At 40.7% G+C, this 20,867-nt stretch overlaps 1 protein-coding gene across 2 annotated transcripts in view; it reads left to right on the forward strand.

The window, feature by feature from the left end:
- The window catches only part of col11a1a (collagen, type XI, alpha 1a), a 94,136-nt gene that overhangs the window by 42,305 nt on the left and 30,964 nt on the right, over nt 1-20,867 (forward strand). For both annotated transcript variants that reach the window (XM_050056160.1, XM_050056162.1), the window contains exons 27-40: nt 104-157; nt 288-332; nt 1,852-1,905; nt 2,019-2,126; nt 2,215-2,268; nt 4,923-4,976; nt 6,057-6,101; nt 6,228-6,281; nt 8,034-8,078; nt 10,694-10,747; nt 12,005-12,058; nt 17,118-17,171; nt 17,562-17,669; nt 20,169-20,258. In XM_050056160.1, the coding sequence (XP_049912117.1) occupies nt 104-157; nt 288-332; nt 1,852-1,905; nt 2,019-2,126; nt 2,215-2,268; nt 4,923-4,976; nt 6,057-6,101; nt 6,228-6,281; nt 8,034-8,078; nt 10,694-10,747; nt 12,005-12,058; nt 17,118-17,171; nt 17,562-17,669; nt 20,169-20,258 (873 nt within the window). The remainder of the gene's footprint in view (nt 1-103; nt 158-287; nt 333-1,851; nt 1,906-2,018; nt 2,127-2,214; nt 2,269-4,922; nt 4,977-6,056; nt 6,102-6,227; nt 6,282-8,033; nt 8,079-10,693; nt 10,748-12,004; nt 12,059-17,117; nt 17,172-17,561; nt 17,670-20,168; nt 20,259-20,867) is intronic.

A 20,867-nucleotide genomic window follows, 5' to 3' on the forward strand; every position in this document is an offset into this window, starting at 1 on the left:
TGGTAATGAAGATGTGCAGTGGTACATCCCTTCTCTGAACACCTATACCTTTCATATCCTCCGCGAACCGCACCATAACCATACATTAATTTCTCCTTTCCAGGGTCCCTCAGGTCCACAGGGTCCTATTGGTTATCCCGGCCCTCGTGGTGTCAAGGTACGCTTTCAGTTTGATCATGTTGGCATTTAATTGGCCAGTTGTATAAATAGTCCCAATATGATGTACATAACTGTATTGTATTGTATTCTGTTTTATTGCTTATTAATTTCTCTGTCCTGTCCAACAGGGTGCTGATGGTGTCCGTGGTCTCAAGGGGTCAAAGGGAGAGAAGGTATAAGCTTCTTAAATGCTTAACTGTTTCCTTATCATGTGTCAATTTACCACCCAGGTTATAGCCATGAATAAAACGGTGTATGTTAATGTAGTGACAAAATATAAGACGTCTGTCGAGAACAATTTCTGTCGTTTTGTCAACAAAGATTATGTAAATATTCGGACTCGTAAGGACAGTCATGGTAATCCGTTAAAATGTCTATCTTGTGTTGAAAGTGCTGTTTTAAAAGTGCTTGGACAAGTTGAATTAACAGACTAGTGCTGAATTCAGTGGCTTTATTTCTCTCAAAGACCAAACTTGCTGTCCATATTGACATGCGGTAGATGTCAGTGTTTGTCTAAACTTCCCTCACTCTGTGATAAAGGTGAAGACAGCACAATAAAGTTTGGGACCAGCCCGTAAATATATTCATGTCACAGATACTCTGTCTGTGACTGTGGCTGTCTACCTGTCCTCCCAACTTTGTTATGACTTTTTTGGAGTGGACGGCTGCTGCAGCCTGAAAGTACCATGCGGAGGTCAGTGGATAGCCATCTTGAGTGGAGACAGAGACTTTCTTGGAGTGACCCTCAATCAGTTGTTGAATGTAAAGCCGTCAGCTCGAGGCTTTCGTTCTCAAAGAACACTGCAATCCATCTCAAGCACTTTTGAAGTGTGTGAGTGTGCGTGGCACCATGTAGAATTTAAACTAAGCTGCCTTTTAATATGCATAACATTTATTTAGGATCAATAGAGTTATGCTGCTGTATAAAATCCATTATCTGACTGAGGGGTGTTGTTCTCACTACAATGGCAGGTATTCATATTGTTTTTTTTGAATCATTGAATTATTTATACAGTAGCAAAGATTCAAAAGCCAAACCTTGAGGAGAAAGGGTTTGTTATGAATAAAGGATGCGCTTTACCTCTGGTGTGCGTGTATGTGTGTGTGCGTGCGTGTGTGGTATTGGTGATGCGAGTTGCTGGCAACAGACATGCTCAGTGCTGCATTATGCATCAGATAGGGTTGAAAACATGGACAGGTGACAGAGTAAAAAGAGGAAGTGTCAGTGAGCAGAGACAAAGGTCTAGCTGAAGAGAATAGTTTCCTTCAGCCTTCGTTTAAATACAGTTGTGGTTCAGTTACAAAATTCACAGAATTCAATTCAATTCAGGTATTACTGAAACATTGTTGTATCTGAGCAGTATATATTTTTTTAATTATCAATTTATCCGAAAGCCTAAAATGCGTAATATCAGTTGGTGCAGGTGCACATGTTCATAAAGCACTGCTCAACAGTCCCTTGCATATGCTGTTCCACTATGTGGCCAGCAGATAGCAGCATTAATCCTGTGGTCCACAGAGTGAAGCTGGGCAGGCCGAATTTTTAACAGATGTTCATTAAATATAAAATGTCAGGAGACTTAATAAGTTCCCAGTGAAACGAAGGAAATAATGTCTCAACAAATGCCTTAGATAACAATATACGGTAATGAAATAGCTCCAATTCAATAACTTTATTTTGTGTCACTGCAGGGCGAGGATGGTTTCCCAGGTTTCAAGGGAGACATGGGAATCAAAGGAGACCGGGTGAGGAGCATGAACTGTCCAACATATAACTTCCTGCCTGTCCAGTCTGATCTGTATTCTTCATGTCGAGTCAATCATCACTGTGATATTCTCTGTATGTGTTTGTGTTACAGGGTGAGCTTGGTATGCTTGGGCCCCGTGGAGAGGATGGTCCTGAGGGTCCCAAAGGTCGAGCTGGCCCCACTGGAGAGTCCGGTCCAATTGGTGCTGCTGGAGAGAAGGTAACAGGGCTCAGTGACTTAGGATGTGTGAAAGCCGATAAAAGAATCTGTCGCTGGGCTGACAACTTGTGCTGTTATTGTCTCGCAGGGTAAACTGGGCGTTCCAGGATTGCCAGGTTATCCAGGAAGACAAGGACCTAAGGTAATTTAGCTTCACCACAATGAGGGATGTTTTATTAAGTTAATCTGCACCAGTCTGCTCTGTTATCAGAACTGTAGAGGCTTCGCAGTTATCAGAGTACACTGGCTTAACACAACAGACCAAAACGTCCAAACTGGAAACCCTGATGATTTCTCGTAAAATTGATTCACCATTTAAAGGTTTATTAGAAACTGTTCAGAGTGAAAACACTCAGCTTTTTAAGATACAGCATTTTAGTGCAGAACCAGTGCAGTGTGACAGTCGAAGGAGATAACAGGAGGGCTTTAGTGCCCATCATTTGTGCAATACATGTTCTACACCCTGTTTTGATAAACCAATATTTTAAAAGTGATCGTTCTAGACGTGAGGTATACCTAAGACTGAAGGTGCCCTATAGAAATGTTGGTTGCACCCTTTAATAAGACATTTACAAAGGGTTCATAAGCAGTAACTAATGGCTTTATTAATGGGTATTAATCCATTATAGATCACCTGTTGGCCACTAAAAACAACCCTTTGACTCATATTCATTCTCCTTTACACTTGTTTTGACTTTTAAGCTCTTTAATTCATCAGAAAGACTTCATTAAAAAAGGTATACCATTATTAGTCCCTCTAGGGGAAATTCATTTTTTTCCACTCTGTTATATTTTTTCACATTACACACAGGCCTGAAATAAACACATGCACAGACACGACCTGTACGCATGCATTAATGGAGAGATGTCAGAGCGAGATGGCTGCCAATAGACAGGCTCCCCAAGCTGCTGGGGATTTGGTGCCTTGCTTGAGGGCACCTCTGCAGTGCCCAGGAGGCAAAGTGGCACCTTTCCAGCTACTAGTCCACACTTTGTCTATAGGAGCCCTGATGGACTGAGCTGCTGCTGCCAGCATGTTAAGATTTTTTTAACTGCAGACTTGGTGGCTTGTTAGGAAGTGAGACACCATCAAGCATCATCAATATGATCCTTATCTACTGAATAGACGGAATAAAGAACAGCTAAAGGGATATTTCACAACCTGGCAACCCAAAAACTTCATCTTATTAATTCTTGATAACGAATCTGAATCATTAGTAAGTTGTTCTTAAAGTCATTAGTTATTACTTACAAACCCGTTAAAAGGGAACACCACCTAAATTAAGTATTCCAATTTTTTATTTCCATGGCCTAGGAAAGTTCAATCAATATTGTGAACATGAGCCACTCTCTCTTAAAGTCAGAAACCAGAGAAGTAAGTCTGAAACTTGAGATATCATCAAGTGTAAAGTCTGGAGCTGCAAGTATGAATTTTGAAAATACAGTACACCGTTTTTAATGTCAGTATTTCTTGAGATGAATGATCTACCCGCCCTGCCCTGAACAACAAGCTCTAAGCTTTAGCTGAGATGGTGCTGAAAGAAGATTGCCCTCCTCTGCTCTTTGCCGTAAAGCAATGCAGCAGATTCTATGCTGAGTCTGACATGTTGTGGTTTGACGCTGACACTGGTTGACAGTTTTCTGAGGTGGCGTCTCATTTTTGTCTCCTTTGGAAATCACAGGAATCAAACCAGTGTCTGACAGTTTAAAGCTACACATCAAACCCTTTTTGGTTTCTTTTAAAGAGGCGACAGTGTTTTCTTCTATGAAATTGATTATCAGAATTTATGAGAACAGAAACTGATTATTCAGATCCGTGTAACAGCTGATGACCTTATGTGTTTTTATACTGAAGTTTGACTCTTAAGTTGGAGGTTTTTAAAACTGTGGCATCACTCAGAATGAGTATTTTAGTAATGAGCAAAAGCAGAACATTTGATCTTGAATTTGCAAACTTGTGAGGTTTTATGTGTGCTTCAGACTCCCTCAGGGTGAAAATGACTCACTCACTCCAAACATGATGAAATAAATTGATAAGTAAATGAAAGTGTGACAGTGCAACATTTTGCTTAAGTCTTACATTCAGAGGAAGTCAAAGTTTGTCATTGATCGACTTTTTGTTGAATGTCCCCAATGCAACGTGTGGTGAGGTGCAGCAGGATGGGTAAGCAGCCTGTTAATCCTCTGTTCACAGAGTTTAACTAAGGAAAACATCTTGTCACCTTGTCTTGTGTTTACAGGGGTCTAAGCGTTTTGTTTGAAGGCCCTCCTCTTTGTGTATGTGTGTGTGTGTGTCTTCCACATAATCATATGAGTTTAGAGAATTCGCTTGAGAAACTTCCTCTCTTGTGCCAGCTTGATAAACACGGAAGGGATAGCAGAGTTTGTGAATTAGATATATTCTCTCGGGGAGGCAGGAAATGCTTGGTTACTTTTATGTAAAACTTTGACTTCACAGGAATATTGAGAGTGTGTTTTACAATTTAAATATGTTCATTGTATTAAATAGTGGTGTTCAACCCAGCTGTAGAGACGTTCAAAAAACATCAATAAATCAGAAATGAAAACATGTTAGGGTCGTAGAAGTGATCTGTTTTATATTTCAAAACTGGTGCGAAAGTTGGAATTTTATATAAGGAGCAACGTGTTAACAATTATACTACAGTATGTAGCTGAACATGATCTCCAACAATAGTGCAGATAAATACAGCATGAGCCCTCATTATCATGCATGCCCTGACCCATCCAGCATCTCTCTCGTTTCCCCTCCATGATATCTCCCCCTCCTATTGACAGGGCTCGAGCGGCTTCCCAGGGTTCCCTGGAGCCAACGGCGAGAAAGGAGCCAGGGTAAGAAAACTCACACACACACTCATTGAGTACACACACTGGGCCTGTTTGTGTATGAAAATCACCACGCCATCATATCCCAGCACAAAGGAAAATTGATTCCTATTATAAAGGCATCTGTACGGTGACTTGGCACGAAAAAATAACAGCAGCAAAATCAATGTTGGGGAGAGAACAAAAGATGTGGAAACAATCATGCTTTCATTGAGACCCTCTCCCCATTTCTAGGCTGAAAAATATAACATGCTCACACACTTATTGCTAAGACAGGTTTGAGGTAGGGGTTTTACTTTTTTAACAGTTAACGATGAAATACTTTAAACATCCCCGGCTTATCTTGGTTCATCTCAATAAAACTGTTGATTCATGGAGGTAATAAGAGAAAAGGTATCCATTTCAAATTATCTTAAATGTAGAAAGTGGTGGAAGGAAATTTTCTATTTCCTTTGTTGAGTACATCAGAATCATTTAATGGGCACTTTGAAGTGCATTATCTCACTTATGCCAAGACTACCTGCCAAAATTAAACACTCAATACTTTTTTCATTAAATCCAATCATGTCCAGTGTCGACTTAAAGCCAGGAGGCCATTTCCAGCTATTGTAGAATTATTTTCGCTGCATTTGTTGGCAGACTGTTTGTGCTGCTTCAGTCGGCCAGCAAGTGGAAATGATATTACTTAGCCAATTCTTTGTTGTCATTCAAAAAGTGCACACTGCAGCTATAAACACACAACTCCAGAGATATGATCTGTTGTTTCATTGTTTCCTAATATCTAACAAATATATTAGTGGTCCTAGACTCATGCAGATAAGATGGGTCTCTATGCACTGAAACATTAGAGAAATGTTATTAAACACAAGTTTTGTTTGATGTATCTCTTAAAAAGCTGGAATCTGAGGCTAGTAATGTAAAACAGGAAACAAATTGTGCTGTGTTCTGTGGCTGGAGATGTGATTTTAGCTGATTTTTCTGTAGAACAGATATTAGAGTGCTGTCAGAAGTGGATTAATGTTGAGAAATGACACACAGGAAGTATGAATGAGTGCCTAAAATGTTTTGCCTTTGGTTATCTAACAGGGCATCGCAGGCAAACCTGGTCCAAGAGGACAAAGAGGTCCAACGGTATGCATTTTTTACTCATTTGCATGATTAATTAAACAAATTAACAGTTTTAGGATTTTGACATCATTATATCACTGACATATTACCAGGCTTTTTGTCTGACTCCGAGTTTTTCTCTCTCTGCAGGGTCCTCGTGGGGCACGAGGAGCCAGAGGTCCAACAGGAAAGCCTGGTCCCAAGGTACACCAGCTATAATAATCACAACAAAGCACAACTCTCACACTGATTTTAGGCTTTTTACCAGGCACCCAGAAACAGTGGCAGGCTTTCAATCCAATTTGACATAGTGGCCAAACTGTAGAATTACTTTCGGGTCTGTCGTGATGGCATGTGGCCTAAAAACATGTCTGTGAATCCGTGGATACTTTTTTTTTAGCGTCACAACCACCGCAGAATGACTTGTTTCACCATCAGAATTTGATTCATTTGGTCTGATGACATTTCAAAAGTCTAGAAGAGCTGCTCAATTAAATCATTTTACTACCATTCAAGGAAATGGCTAAACAGGAAGTTTGTAGCTCCACTGACGGAAGTTAGCCACTAGACCGATGAAAGTTAGCCACTAGACCGATGGAAGTTAGCCACTAGACCGATGGAAGTTAGCCAGTAGACCGATGGAAGTTAGCCACTAGACCGATGGAAGTTAGCCACTAGACCGATGAAAGTTAGCCACTAGACCGATGGAAGTTAGCCAGTAGACCGATGAAAGTTAGCCACTAGACCGATGGAAGTTAGCCACTAGACCGACGGAAGTTAGCCACTAGACCGACGGAAGTTAGCCACTAGACCGATGGAAGTTAGCCAGTAGACCGACGGAAGTTAGCCACTAGACCGACGGAAGTTAGCCAGTAGACCGATGGAAGTTAGCCACTAGACCGATGGAAGTTAGCCACTAGACCGACGGAAGTTAGCCACTAGACCGACGGAAGTTAGCCACTAGACCGATGGAACTTAGCCACTAGACCGATGGAAGTTAGCCACTAGACCGATGAAAGTTAGCCATTAGACCGATGGAAGTTAGCCACTAGACCGATGAAAGTTAGCCACTAGACCGATGGAAGTTAGCCACAGACCGATGAAAGTTAGCCACTAGACCGATGGAAGTTAGCCACTTGACCGATGGAAGTTAGCCAGTAGACCGATGGAAGTTAGCCACTTGACCGATGGAAGTTAGCCACTTGGCCGGTGAAACTCTTGTGCACTTGCTCTATGGACCCTGTGATCTGGAAGATCAGGTTAATTTTATACCCAGACTGTTAAACTATTCTTGCTTCATGCCCCACTGAGCAACTTTCACAGGCATGAATGGGCCCTCGCCTCCAACGCTGTATCCAATTCTTCTTATACATCCATGTGTTTTACTCGGTAGCAGTCAAGACCACTTAAACTGACACCAGACCAATGTGTGACACACTTATAATAAAATGTGGAAAATACAAACCACAGACACTTAAATCAGTCGGAACGATTCACGTTCCCGTAACAACCCCTACAGAAAACAAATGAAGATTCCTCTTTATTCACCTTAATTACATATACACACGTGTGGATGCAAACACTAAGGAGCTGAAATCAACTTAACCATCTTAACCGTCATCTATTTTCAACACTCATTTTTTGCACAGGCAATTTAGCGTTATCCCTGCAGTTGTGGTTTTGACTGGTCTTGAAATAAAATCCTGAGTACTCTTTGTCTAAGACAGAGAAAAGACTGAGTAAAAAATGGTCTAGTCTGAGACGAGATGGAGACCTTCAAAAAATGGTCCTGAGACTGACCTTGGGCACCATAACACTGCTGGGTGGTACTCTATCAAGCTGAAATGAAACTTGACCAATAAAGAATGCAGCCTTCTACTTCTCCCATGCCAAATAAGCATAATGTGTAAACATCCCGAAATATAACTGATGATGCTTTGTTGTTGTGTGTTGCAGGGCACAGCAGGAAACGATGGGCCACCTGGCGGGCCTGGTGAGAGAGTAAGTCCATTATAATGTCTTCAGTGTCATCCACCCGCAGCATGATGATGTCATTAAGACTTAAATGTATTATTGTAAACTTTAAGGCCTTAATGTGAGTTGATTTTAATTGTTTAAGAGTTAGTGAGTGTTGACCTTCAAGTCTCGATCAAACTGGTCAAACCCTCCTCAGTAGTGAGCATAATCTAGCTTGATCTAGTGGGGAATACTTTGTCTGACTGAGATGAAATGATGTGTCTTATTAAAATTGTTTTCTCAGAAAGGCAATAAAATCAGCAAGGGTTAACTGTGTAAATAATAGATTCAGTTATTCAGATTTATTCAAAGTCTGTGAGTCTTTTAAGAGTTTGATTTAATTTACTTTAATGTGTCTTTGTGTTTTCCACGTCATCAACACAAACTGTTTCTTTGTTCTATTAAGACTTCCTGAAGTCCCGAAAGAAATGTATAGTTTTACTATTTAAGGCAGCTTAGGTGACACACTGTACACATGCTTTCATGTAAACAGCTGCTGTCATTTGGGGTTTTTCCCTTTAATGCCATGATCCCATTTCTACCTTCACCTAACAGACAGCAGCATTTCCATTTGCCTCTTTGCCTCTGCTTTTCAGAGCTGTAATAAAACACATTCTCATCTGCAGTGTTTCAAACTGATGCTCCAACACAAAGAAAAGAAAACTGTCCAAATCTTCATTTACTGAGCAGCGAGTTAGGTGGCTAACTCAGTGGCAAAGTTAACAATCTCTGCAGTTGCTTCACAATGCAAGCCTTCCAGCAGTGCCACCTAATTTGATTCCTTTTATTAGAGTTTGTTAGATTTCCAGTGGTGTTTTGGTGCTGACTTGATTTCTCTGTGTAACAAGGAAAATGTGAAGCATTGATTGGAATCTAGGGAAGTAAAAAAAAAAAGGCATGAAACAAGAAAGGCGGCTTCAGCAACTGCTCAGTTTGCATTAACATTTTCTTAAAAGCACAGGGGAGAAATTTATTACAACTGTGGCAAAGCACGATGAGGGCATCAGAAAACAGAGCTTCACCTCTGTTAGATGAAGGCAACAACAGGAATGTAGGAGTTTTAAGCTCGCTCTTTTTTGAGCAAGAGACTGTTCTATACTTTCCCAGCATGTTGTGAAGATGAGTAACATAAAGTGATATGTTATCTTTATTTCTGAGGGAGCAATTTTCTTGACTCAAACAAGCCGAACGTTCAGTATTTCCAAAGTCACACTGGTGCGTCAATCATAAGTCCACTAGTTCTGCAAAAGCTAAAGGCGAGGCTGTAGGGTAGTGCTTGGGTTGGTGTGCCTCAACTTTAATCAACTGGACTCTCAGTTTGGGATTTGGGTATCAGGGGTTAAGTTAAAATGAACATGTCAAATGATTCCATGTAGGTGGAGTGCGATTATGAGAGATTCAAAGTTTTGAAATTACATCTTGGAAACTGTCTGTGCTGATTATCAGCTTCAATGGTCTGAGTTTCTTTAAATAAAAAAATGTTTCAAAAAATTCCAGTGAAAATTGGATATCTTAATCAGTCCCAAAACAGGGCAAGTGAGGTAAAGTAAACTCAAATCTGATGGATGAATATGATTAAAAGATAAACTTGAATTATCAAGTCGGCTCTGACTAATGCTCATATTAGAATGCGTGGGATTAAATCAATTTGCATTAGATATTTTATATGTGAATTAAATTTGATCTCCTTAAATCCCCAGCTCTCATGTTACCTCATCTATACACTGTCTATATAATATATGTAGCTGTCCAAAAACAAAATTTCACTTCATCAGTGTCTTTAACTGTAACAAACTTCAACACAAAACTTAAATATATGAGCGTCTCTGTCAGTTACGTTCTGTAACACACTGACTCTCACTGGTAGTGTGCTGACGTGGATCCCACTTTCCTCTCTTCAATTTTTAGGGATACACACAAAATAAAATAATTAATTGTGATTAAATGTGAATAAACATCCAATTCGCTGTCTCAAAACTTGCACTACAGTCAGTTTAGGTAGCTGATTAACATCCCTCACTTTGTACAGGACGGGAAAAAATATGTGAGGATACAATATGATTGTTCTCAGTTATCTAATGGCTTTAGCTCAAGTCCTCAGTGGAACACAGACGGTCATTTAGAAGACCTCCCCACTGTCTGGATCATAAAAGATGATTACTTTGTTTCTGCAGTATCACAGTTAAGCATTTGACAGGAAGTGGCTTTATTTTACCAAGCAGTTTATTTACTCACAACATATATCATATATCACCACTCAAACATTGCACTACTTTCTAAGATGAAGCCTAGTTGGAACAATAATTTATCGCTAGTTAGAGAGTGTGTCCAAAAGCTTTTTAGTCACTCCAGTGTGGTCACAACAATGACTCATCTGACAGCAGTACTTTTGGATCATTTTTTGTATTAAATAGCTTTAATTTTCTTTCTAAAGCTGATCTGGAAATAGTCATATGTCCACATGATACTCTCTCAGGTTTTAAAACTTGTCACTGCTGTTTTGTTTCTTTTCTTTTTGTATAATGCAGGGAGTCCTCTCGCGACTTTATTCCTTCTGCAGCTCCCATTATTCTGACTGTTTGTTTGTTTGTGTATTGCAGGGGCCTCAAGGACCTCAGGGACCAGTGGGCTTCCCTGGACCAAAGGGCCCCCCTGTAAGTATTTCTCCTTCCTGCGCAGTATATAAACTCTACGGCTCAATGCACTACAAAATTAGCCTTTTTTCTTGCAATTAATTCACTTTTCTGTTGTATTTGTCATGACTACTTTCCCAAAGTACACAGATATTATTAAGTGGTGTTAAAGTGACATAATTCTTTGAAAACAAGGTAAAGTTTTCTGAGCTTTTGCACCGTGAATAAAAGCTTCAACCAGTCACAGTGTTAGGATTATAAAACAACACGGAGGCTCCATTGTCCGAACCAATACTGCAAACTTTACTCCTTTCAGCCTGGACAAATGCAACACATACAAGATGTACAAGCCCTAAACATACAGCCTATACTGCGTAGTTGTTTACCATAGGGAACTCAGACTCACTCAGAGCATTTTGCTAAAAGGGAACTCAATAGAATAGCTTACTGTAGATATGGCAAGGCAACAGTTCACTTCAGACAGACTGACAGACGCTGCTCTGGGTCAATAGGATCCCAGTAGTTGGTCCTCTGCCAAGAATGAGCTGGTGCGAATATGTTTGAATCTATTATTGAACAAGTGTTGCAACTGTTGCAGATTTGAATCACAATAGTTCTGATGCGAAATATCCGCGGGGAAGCATTTCGCAATTTTGTGTAGTTTATTTGTCATGCCTGGCCTTAAGGCTGTATGGTTTGCAGCTGGTTCCTGATGTTCAGTGTCTATACTCTTACTTCCATGCTGTCTACTGTCTCCGTGGCAAATTAACCTAGTTTGCAAACATTATAAGTCAGAATTGATTCAATTTGAGGAGTTCATGGGGTGCAGTAATACATAGCAATATCCCTAATTCTTTGCAGGGATCATTAGTCTAACTGTTACTGAAGCAGAACCCATTTTCTCACTCCCCAGTCTAGGCGGGAGACAAGTGGTAATTTCCACCTATCGATTCAGGTTAGATTCATAGCTGGCTCTCAGCCCTCAGCTAGTGATGTTGTTTCTTTCAACCAAAAAACAGAACCTGTTATTTTTTCATTAGTGGTCCAGTAGTCTAACTACGACTATGGCAGTCTGAATATTATGTTTGCTCAGTATACTGTGCCTGCAAAGCACTGGCACAATGCTGCAATAATAAAATCCGATTGCTTGGAAAAACAAACTTTTATTCCTGCAATAGGCCCAATTTTGTCGTGCCATTATTTACTTCCGAGTGACTGTGACGGTGATGAATGTGCTGGTATACCTAGTAATTGTGTGTCTTCATTTCTACCCAACAGGGACCACCTGGAAAGGATGGGCTGCCCGGACACCCTGGTCAGCGTGGAGAGACGGTGAGTCCTAAGGATGCAATATCCTGTTTGAGCTTTCAGTCATCTGTGTGGCTCTGGTTAGGCCCAGCCTCGAACTTCCTGCTGAGTGTGGAAATAGAAGACCTCACATTGAGCTGGAAACTCAATATAACATCATTTCTCACACTTGGACACATTTGGCATATTTCCACTGCAAGAGCTAATACAAGAGTGTGCCACCTCATAACTTTTTCAGTTTCTCAGAAATGTTTAATCGAGAATCTCCTCTCAGTGCTCAGTCTGATTTTATTTTAATCCCCCCAAAATTAGTTTTGTTGTGTTAATGGCTGGCACTCCGTTACTCACTGCCATTTAGGTTAAAGTCGCCAACGAGACCTTTTTAGCTCTCATTCTTCAAATTGCCTTTCGATTGCAGGACAGATTTGATCCTCCCAATCAGTGAGCTGCACTTCAATTGAATCTCCCCACTCTTCCTCCTCCACATCTTATCTCTATTGCTCTTGTATGCAGGGGATTACAATCAGGGATACAACATCTCAGTGGGATGCCAAAGGGGCAGACATCTCTCTTAAAGCAAAACTCTGAAGACAAAGCCCCTGTGAACATTGTCTGAGTCTATCTGCTTGTCTGGTCTCTATTTACACGCACAGGCAAATACACACAAGCACACTGTATTCTGTCTGAGTGAATCCAGATGGCTCAGACTCCTATCTTGTGGAGATGGACACCAGGGAGCTGGGGGGGCATCCTTTTCTAATGCAGCTTCTATCTTGATGTTGCCTTGGCAAGTTTACAAATATCTGATAGAAGGATACCGAACTTAGACTGTGCAGTTGCAATAAGGTGTCCTTGTGTAGCAATGCCTGCTCTGAAATGATTAAGCAGTAATACTGTAAGTGAGGTATAACCTTATCAAGCAGACATAAAACTTGTTGCAGCAGCATGGAACGGTGGTTCATGTATTTTTTTTAAAATGGAGTCATGAGCTTGATGAGAAATGGCTGTACTCAGTCTGTACCGAAGATGCATTGATGCATAGATGACATTTCCCACGGGACGTAAGATTTATCTGACAATTAAGAAAAACAAAGCAAAGTTTGACTTGATCACATCTCGTCGCAATCCTCTGCTCTCAACTTCGATTGCGCCATACTTTGTATGCATGTGTGCACCTTGGTTTGACGAGGCTCAGAGGGCAATAAATTCTACTAAAAGCTTGACAGATCATCGCCTCTATCATTAAAGCTTCCCTTCCCGCCTGCCTCTTTCCTATAGATAACGTAATACACCACACATGAGTGCTTCCCTGCCTTTGCTGCTATTCAAGCGACAACGATAGAGTCTTCATTAAGGTGTTTATGGCTGTAGATTTATGCGCTGATGAACATGCTCCACAAGCACCCGATATGAGAATAGATCACAGCAGTAAAGATGCTCATAGGCGCTCGTTGCCGTCTACACAAGTTGCATTTGAGGAAGTGCAAATAAAGATTTGAGTTGGTGTCTCTGAATCAGGGCCGATGCTGTAACAGCATGGCCTGAGGGTTTCCGTTGAATAATACATCACCGTAAATCACAACACAGTGATCAATAGGCCTGGAGTCATAAGTCAGCCAGGATCAGCCCTCTAAGAGCTTGGATTTGAAAACTTTGTTTGGGTGTAGGATAATAAGTTACAAATCAAATGAGTTATAAATGCAATACCTCGGTGAAGATTGGTTATGTAGAGAGTTTGATGACTTAGAGGCTCCAAGATCAAATGGAAATCAGTGGAAAGTCAAAGTCAAAATGGAAACGTGTGCACCCCACACTCTGCCCTTGCAGTTCTGATTTTGATGTTTGCTTTATGCTGATCACTCCCTGGTTTCAATGTTCACTCACCATTCTATCATAAAACATTAAATTATCAGTAAAATTAACAGTAAATAAACCAGCATTTAGCAGATCATTCTTTATCTTCACACTGCTGCTGAATTAATTCACTTAATATCTGACTGCTAAGCTTCACACTGGGTTAATATTTAGGGGACATTGAGTACTTGGAAGAGGATTCAAGCCAGTACAGATTGGATTGTTCTTCTCCCGGAAGACAAGTTCATCTGACTGGTGCTCCAGTGTTGGAGTCGATGCTTGTGATGCTGAACTTCTATCTGTTTTAGCTTTTCCTGTTCTGCTGTTTGAACGTGCTCAAGCATATCCTTAGGGAGTACTGCAATGCAAATCAACCATGTACTGTGAATGTAAACGTGTAACACAATCAAAATGCATGGTGTAGATGTGTGTGGGTTTTTTTGTGCGAGCAACAGCAAAATGGAGCAATGGTTAATTTAAAAAAGCTTCATCAGGAAAGCAGATTGTTCTTGTCTTACATAAAGATTAACAAAATGTGTAAAGGTAAAGCTACATGCAGTTGTTGACAGCCATGGAGAGGGGAACTCCCAAACACACTGGCTAATGTGTTAGCTAGCAGATGCCTAATGACACATTCAGCAGAGTTAGAGCAGCATTATTATCCCACTGGAGTCATGTGTCTTGCCACCAGACTAAAATAAGCCCAATATTCACTGGTCTTTTAGCTCTGGTTTGGCCCATCAACTCTCAGAGAAACTTTAAGGGGTCTTCTGTCGTTGGAAGCTCAACGTTATTAACCAGCTACTTGTTTGCTTTGGCTCTTTATTGGTTGGGGCCGTGCAAGTAGCGTACACTTAATTTGCTAGACCCAGTTTGATGGGAAGAACTGTCTGTTATCTAATGCAAATTGTTTGAAACTCAACCACCACAGTTCTTATTTGCAAGACAGAAAGTTCACCAATGACTCTAAATTAAATTAGGTTAGAGCTGCAGAGTTTGGGTCGAAATTCACAGTGGTTTGGCACCATGAATGGTCATTACATAATATAATATAATATTCATATAAAAAAAAGGATTGATGATTATCGATAAGTCAAAGCCTATGCCAACTTGGTTTTAAATCAGGTATATTCAAGTATGTCAATGTAACAATAGATATTCATAACAAAACAAGCAAAAGTCAAAGTTTAAGTTCTTAAGACAGATTTAGTTTCTTAGGTTTGTGACGTAACCAGCCCTGGCTGTCTGAATCCCTGTTATACCTCTGCGCTGGCAGTAGCTGTGGCCGGAGGCATTATGTTTTCAGGTTGTCCATACGTACCCATTGTTGTGAACTCAATATGTCAAGAACGCCTCAAGGGAACTTATCAAGGGAAATTTCCGCTTAGACTCAGTGATGAAGTGATTCGTTTTGGGTGGTCATAGGTCAAAGGTCAAGGTCACTGTGACCTTGTCTTACTCATTCAAGTGAACATGATATCTCAACATCAACACCTTAAGGTAATAGCTTTAAATTTGAAGCAAAGTCCACTTGGACTGAAGAATAAACTGATCAGGGATTTGTTGGTCAAAGGTCAAGGTCACTGTGATCTCAGAATACATGTTTTTGGACATAACTCTAAGAACTCTTTAGCTGATTATGACAAACTTCCACACAAATTTCTAACAGGATAAGATGACAAAGTGATGACATTTTATACCCAACAGGTCAAAGATCAGCTTCACTGTGGCATCATAATATTCTGCATAAAACACTTCTGGCAATGACTCAGTGTCATAACTCAGGAACAGAAGGGGAGACATTTCGTCAGATACTGAACTGGTGACACTAATCTTCAAACTGTGCTCATTGTTAGATATGTGTGACACGTCCATGTTTTCACAGACATGGATGTAAACTGTAAGAAACTTGACCAGTGCATGGAGATGGTGCTTTCAGTTTTCAGGGCAAAAATGCTCAGCCGTGGCTTTGACTGCTTGTTTCGTTCATCATATGTCTTGCAACAACAAAACATCACTGTATGGACATGAAGGTTAGAAATAAGATTTTCACTGGAGTTGTCTTGGATATGGTTGTGACTTGGCATCACAAGCAAACAAACCTATGATTATTATTACATTTTAGTCAAATATTGCTAAACGCTGATTGGTGTAGGAACACTTGTTACATAATCTTATCTAACTGATCTCCATCCCACTCAAACCAGTGAGTAAAGCACAAAAAACGTCTCTCACATTAAAAAAATCAGTACTGTTTTTGTGTGTGTTCATGTAGAACCCATCATTCTTAATAAGAGTGATGTATTGTTAGCATCTGAATATCCCTGTATGTCTGTGACCTGGAATACTCCATAAAGAGTTATCTGCTTCGTGTCATTGTCAGAGACATGTCTCTGTGTCCTTCGTCTGCTTTGTGTCTCTCTGTTCTGTCTGCTTTGTAAATCTTAATTGAAACGGCCAAACTCTGAGGTCATGATGTGACACTTTGTCTAGTAGTGATGTGATACAAAAGACCAAAGAGATACAGAATTTATGGATCTGGCATTTCTAGCACAGTATTACTATTAAAAATATAAAATTAAAGGTTCATTGTAATGGTTTCCCAAATACTTTTGTGTAACGTAAAGCACTTAAGTAAGACTTTCTATACTAGGGAGAAGGGAAATGTGCAGCAAATACATCATGAACAACTTACCAGAGGGAAAACATGTTGCAATTCACGAGTAAACAAGTTTGGCTCTAGTCAGTTCTGCTAGGCATATGTTCATTGTAATGGATCCAAATGCAAATGGTCCATGAGGGTAAAATATTGTGCCACTGTCTCTGACCGAGTACATGAATGGGCATCCTGATGCCCTGGTTTGATTCCAGCCAGGGTCGTTTGTTGCATGTCACCTCTCTCTCTGTTTCCTGTTTGTGTCTACTTCTGTCAGTTAAAGCTAAAAACATGTAATATCCACATCATGACGAGATCAATGTACTCTAAGATTGTGTCTGCCTACATTTATTTACCAGCCAGCATTATAATGTAAAAGAATCTGTCCTTGATTCAGAATATAACCTGAAAACTCTTTGTTCCTACATCAAGGTAATACCAAACCTAAATCCCTGCTTATCAGCGAAAACAAATTCAAGTGGAATCCCTATGGTTTCTTTACTTGGGCTTTAACAGATAATCTGTGTAAGTGTATAAACCGTATAAATAAGGATTTACTATGTTTTTTTTCAGGGTTTCCAAGGAAAAACTGGTCCACCTGGTCCAGGAGGTGTTGTCGGGCCCCAGGTAAGGGAGATATATTATTTAAAGAATACATTTATTATTAAAAAAAAAAAACCTCTTTGAATGTGACATCTTGAGGGCATTGTTATTCCCCTCCATAAATACTTATTGTTTCAGAAAAGGTAGCTATGTGACAGCTTTTTGTGATCAGCTATTGAGGGCAATGCTAAAATTTTAATGTATGTAGATGTAAAGCAAGCAGTGTGTCAGTGGTATTGTGGACCACTGTTTTCAATGATTTGTGTCTTATTAGAAAAATAAATACACGGCAACTACAAGGTGGATATTTTCACATCTGTTCGTAACAGCTCTCATTTTAGAAATAGACTGCCAAGATTGTATCATTGCTATTTTTGACTGCAAGTAATATCCACCTGTGTGATGACATCGTAGGGACCAACTGGAGAGACTGGGCCCGTTGGTGAGAGAGGACACCCTGGACCCCCGGGCCCACCCGGAGAGCAGGGTCTTCCAGGTGCTGCTGGCAAAGAGGGAGCCAAGGTATGTGTCCAGTTTACTGTACTGAAGAGGAGAGAAATATTCCTAACAATTATACTTCTCAAATCAATACTATAATTTGTTTTTCTATGGTAGCATATCATGCTAGAATTGGCCTTACTGTTTCCTTTCTCTTCTATGGTGGGTATCAGATATACAGTGTAATTTGCTCAAAAGAGTGGGCTCTGACTTTTTATGAGCTGTATTAGATTTGTGTTAGTTATGCTGACAAGAGGAAGCTAGGGAGGTTGATAGAGAGATCAACAGCGTGGCGGTGGGCTGTAAATTGAACTTATGCAGCTGCAATTATCCTACATATTTGATTTCGCAGATTGAGCCGGCTGCATTCACAAGCAGTTATATTTCTGGAGGACATGCAGAGCTCAATAGACTGCTGGATGGCTTAAATAAAATTGTTAGAAAGCAGAAATAAATCTATAGCAGTAGATTCACCCAGAAACACCCCAGCAAGCACCAAGGTCTCACCCATACTCTTTGTGCTATACGAGACTGCTGAAGATACAGCAGCTGAGGTTTGGGGCTGCATTCTCTCCCTGGCCGGCAATTGAGTGCCCATTAGGAGCAGACAAGAAGCCATTTTGTAGAAGTATGGGCTGCTCCAAACCGCACCCCTGACTCCCAGGACCACTCAGCATCCCCTGCACCCCATCCCCTCCCTCAAACACCCATGTCTTCTGCTTTCATTTTCTTCCTGTCTTCACCCAGCAGACAGTTTAATCAAGTCCGTCGGCTAACTCCAAACCCCTCCTCACTCACAGCCCCCCATTCCTCCCCACTGCGCTCAGGCTTGTGCATCAGTATGCCAGGGACACTTTGCGGAGGTCTTGGCAGCAGAGCCCAAATCCTCTTATACCTCTCAAGCCCACTCTTCTGTGCCTCCCTGTTTGCAGATAAAGTCAGCCTGCCAATACAAAGGAAAAGCCAGCGAAGCCAGAAGTAACTTTTTCTGGAGTCAAATGTCCTTGTTTTAGAGTTGTGGTGTGCAAAATCAACCAGGAAGTAAACGAGGTTGCCCTGCAATTATTGGCACTAACTCTAAAAGTTAGCTCAAGGTCTGAAGTGATGGTTAGGGACGGGAGAGGGCATGCAAACAGCTGCAGAAGCTGAACAAATTTTGCTTGCACATCTTATTGACCTTCCTTGTAGCAAGGACTCTGTCTGCTCATTTCAGTCAAAAAAGCTAAGTGTCTGCTTTGTTTTTGGTGTCATGTGGAGTCATTACTGATTTTTTTAACCTGATTTGAGCTTTTTCGCTTTTGAACAGTACAGTACACAAGGTTATGTATCCTTTTCAACACTAATTTGTCTCCCATTTTGAGTGAGTTTTAAAGCCTGAAATCTTTGTGTTTAATGTTGTGGCTGATAATGTGAAAGCAATACTGCATTGGTTTTGATTTAAGTTGAGACTTATGTATTGAGTGTGTTAATTAATGCACAGAAAACACACATACCTCAAACTAATTGAAGGTAATGGCCCATTAAGATGGATGTCAGCTACAAAACAAGTACACTTCTTATTGTGGTGGGATGTACAAAGCCATTAGTGCATACTCTGTCTTCATGACATACACTTTTCAATATATTTTCTTAGAGTTTTTCTCTCACTCAGCTGCGAGCTGTGTACTGTGTGCAGTACTTTATATGAATACTTAAATTCCGAAACATACCTTCATGTACAGATTTCACCACAGGGCTCAGAGGAGGAGGACGCTTCTTTAAGTAGGACGGCCGTTTCTTAACTCCTGATTTCCAACCTTCTTTCCGAGTACAGAGCAGTTCTCAAATACAAGATTTAGCTGTCATGTGCTTTGCATCTCCAAAATGATACCGACCCCATGCCAACACCAATTCAAACTAAAACTAAACTGAAGCTCTGATTTATTTTGTATTTTCAAGTAATTCTGTGTAATTTAAACAGTGAGATATTTGGAGCAACAATTACAGTCAAAGGCTGAAAGCGTGTTCATCATGCACCACTTTCCCGTATAAAAAGGAATAGAGCTGACTGTCATGTGGACACTTCCACTGTGTACCAAAAATGCTCATTTTATTTTGGTAGCCTGGCAAAGCATCCAATTTTGCTTCTTGTCTGGCAAAGCTCAGTCGACAATTTGCTTGGATGGGCATCATCTCAGGTAGGCAACAGAACAGATGACAGTTCTGTCCTTCACACAATCACCCTTCTTACAACCGCCTGGACGAATGCACCACTTGTTTGGGCTGTTATCTTTTCTTCTATCTGGTCAGACGCAGTTGGTCCTTGAAAAATGTTTTCCACATGAGTCGTGTAGAGAAAACAGTGGTTGTGAGATGTAGCCTGGCTTTGTGGGGTTGGTATTGTGATTGTCCAGGAGAAAAGAAAATGTTCTCTGTTGTTCTCTCATGCAGTTTAATCACAGTTGCATATGTAATAAAGCAAATTATTGATATGATCATTATAATGTTGTACTGATGCAATGTATTGTGGGATTGTTTGTATAGGGAGACCCTGGACCACAGGGATCCTCTGGTAAAGACGGTCCCCCCGGCCTTCGAGGCTTCCCTGGAGAAAGAGGTCTACCTGGCGCCACGGTAAGAGCTCCTATTCATCATAGCTTCCCTTTACATGTGTTCGCTAGTAGAAAGTGACAGAACATTGCTACATAACAAATGAACCAGCGTCTATCTAGAGCCATTCACTTCATTAGAGACACCAGCCCTGGAATTCACTCCTAGCAATCATCCCATTGCAGAGGAAATCCAAGGCGACATCTTACAAATGAACAGGCGTGCCTCCGCATCGCTCCACTGCCACCGACACCACTGTTTTAACCGCCACAATGCATCATGGGCCTCTTTTATAGTGGTAGGGAATTGTTGGTTAGGGATCCATTTGCAAAATCTTACCCTGGTAACTCAAGGACTTGAATTGTTTTTTTCATATCCCAGTGCCAGCATTTTTTGGGGGGCAGCAAAGTTATCTGTTTGTCTCTGTATGCATTATTTACTTAATAAATTATTTAGAGGGGAATGTGAGCAATTAGACTGTTGTGGCGAGGAGTGGATATACTGTGGGGAGAGAAAGTGTTGTGTTGCCTGCATCCTCAAGGTCAGTCAGACTCTGCAGGCCAGCAACACCGCTGATTGTTTTCTGCCACTGTAATTTACTCCAGCACCCAGCCACAGCCAACGGAGACTCAT

The sequence above is a fragment of the Epinephelus moara genome, chromosome 11 (assembly GCF_006386435.1).
Source record: "Epinephelus moara isolate mb chromosome 11, YSFRI_EMoa_1.0, whole genome shotgun sequence".
NCBI classification, from domain to species: Eukaryota; Metazoa; Chordata; class Actinopteri; order Perciformes; family Serranidae; genus Epinephelus; species Epinephelus moara.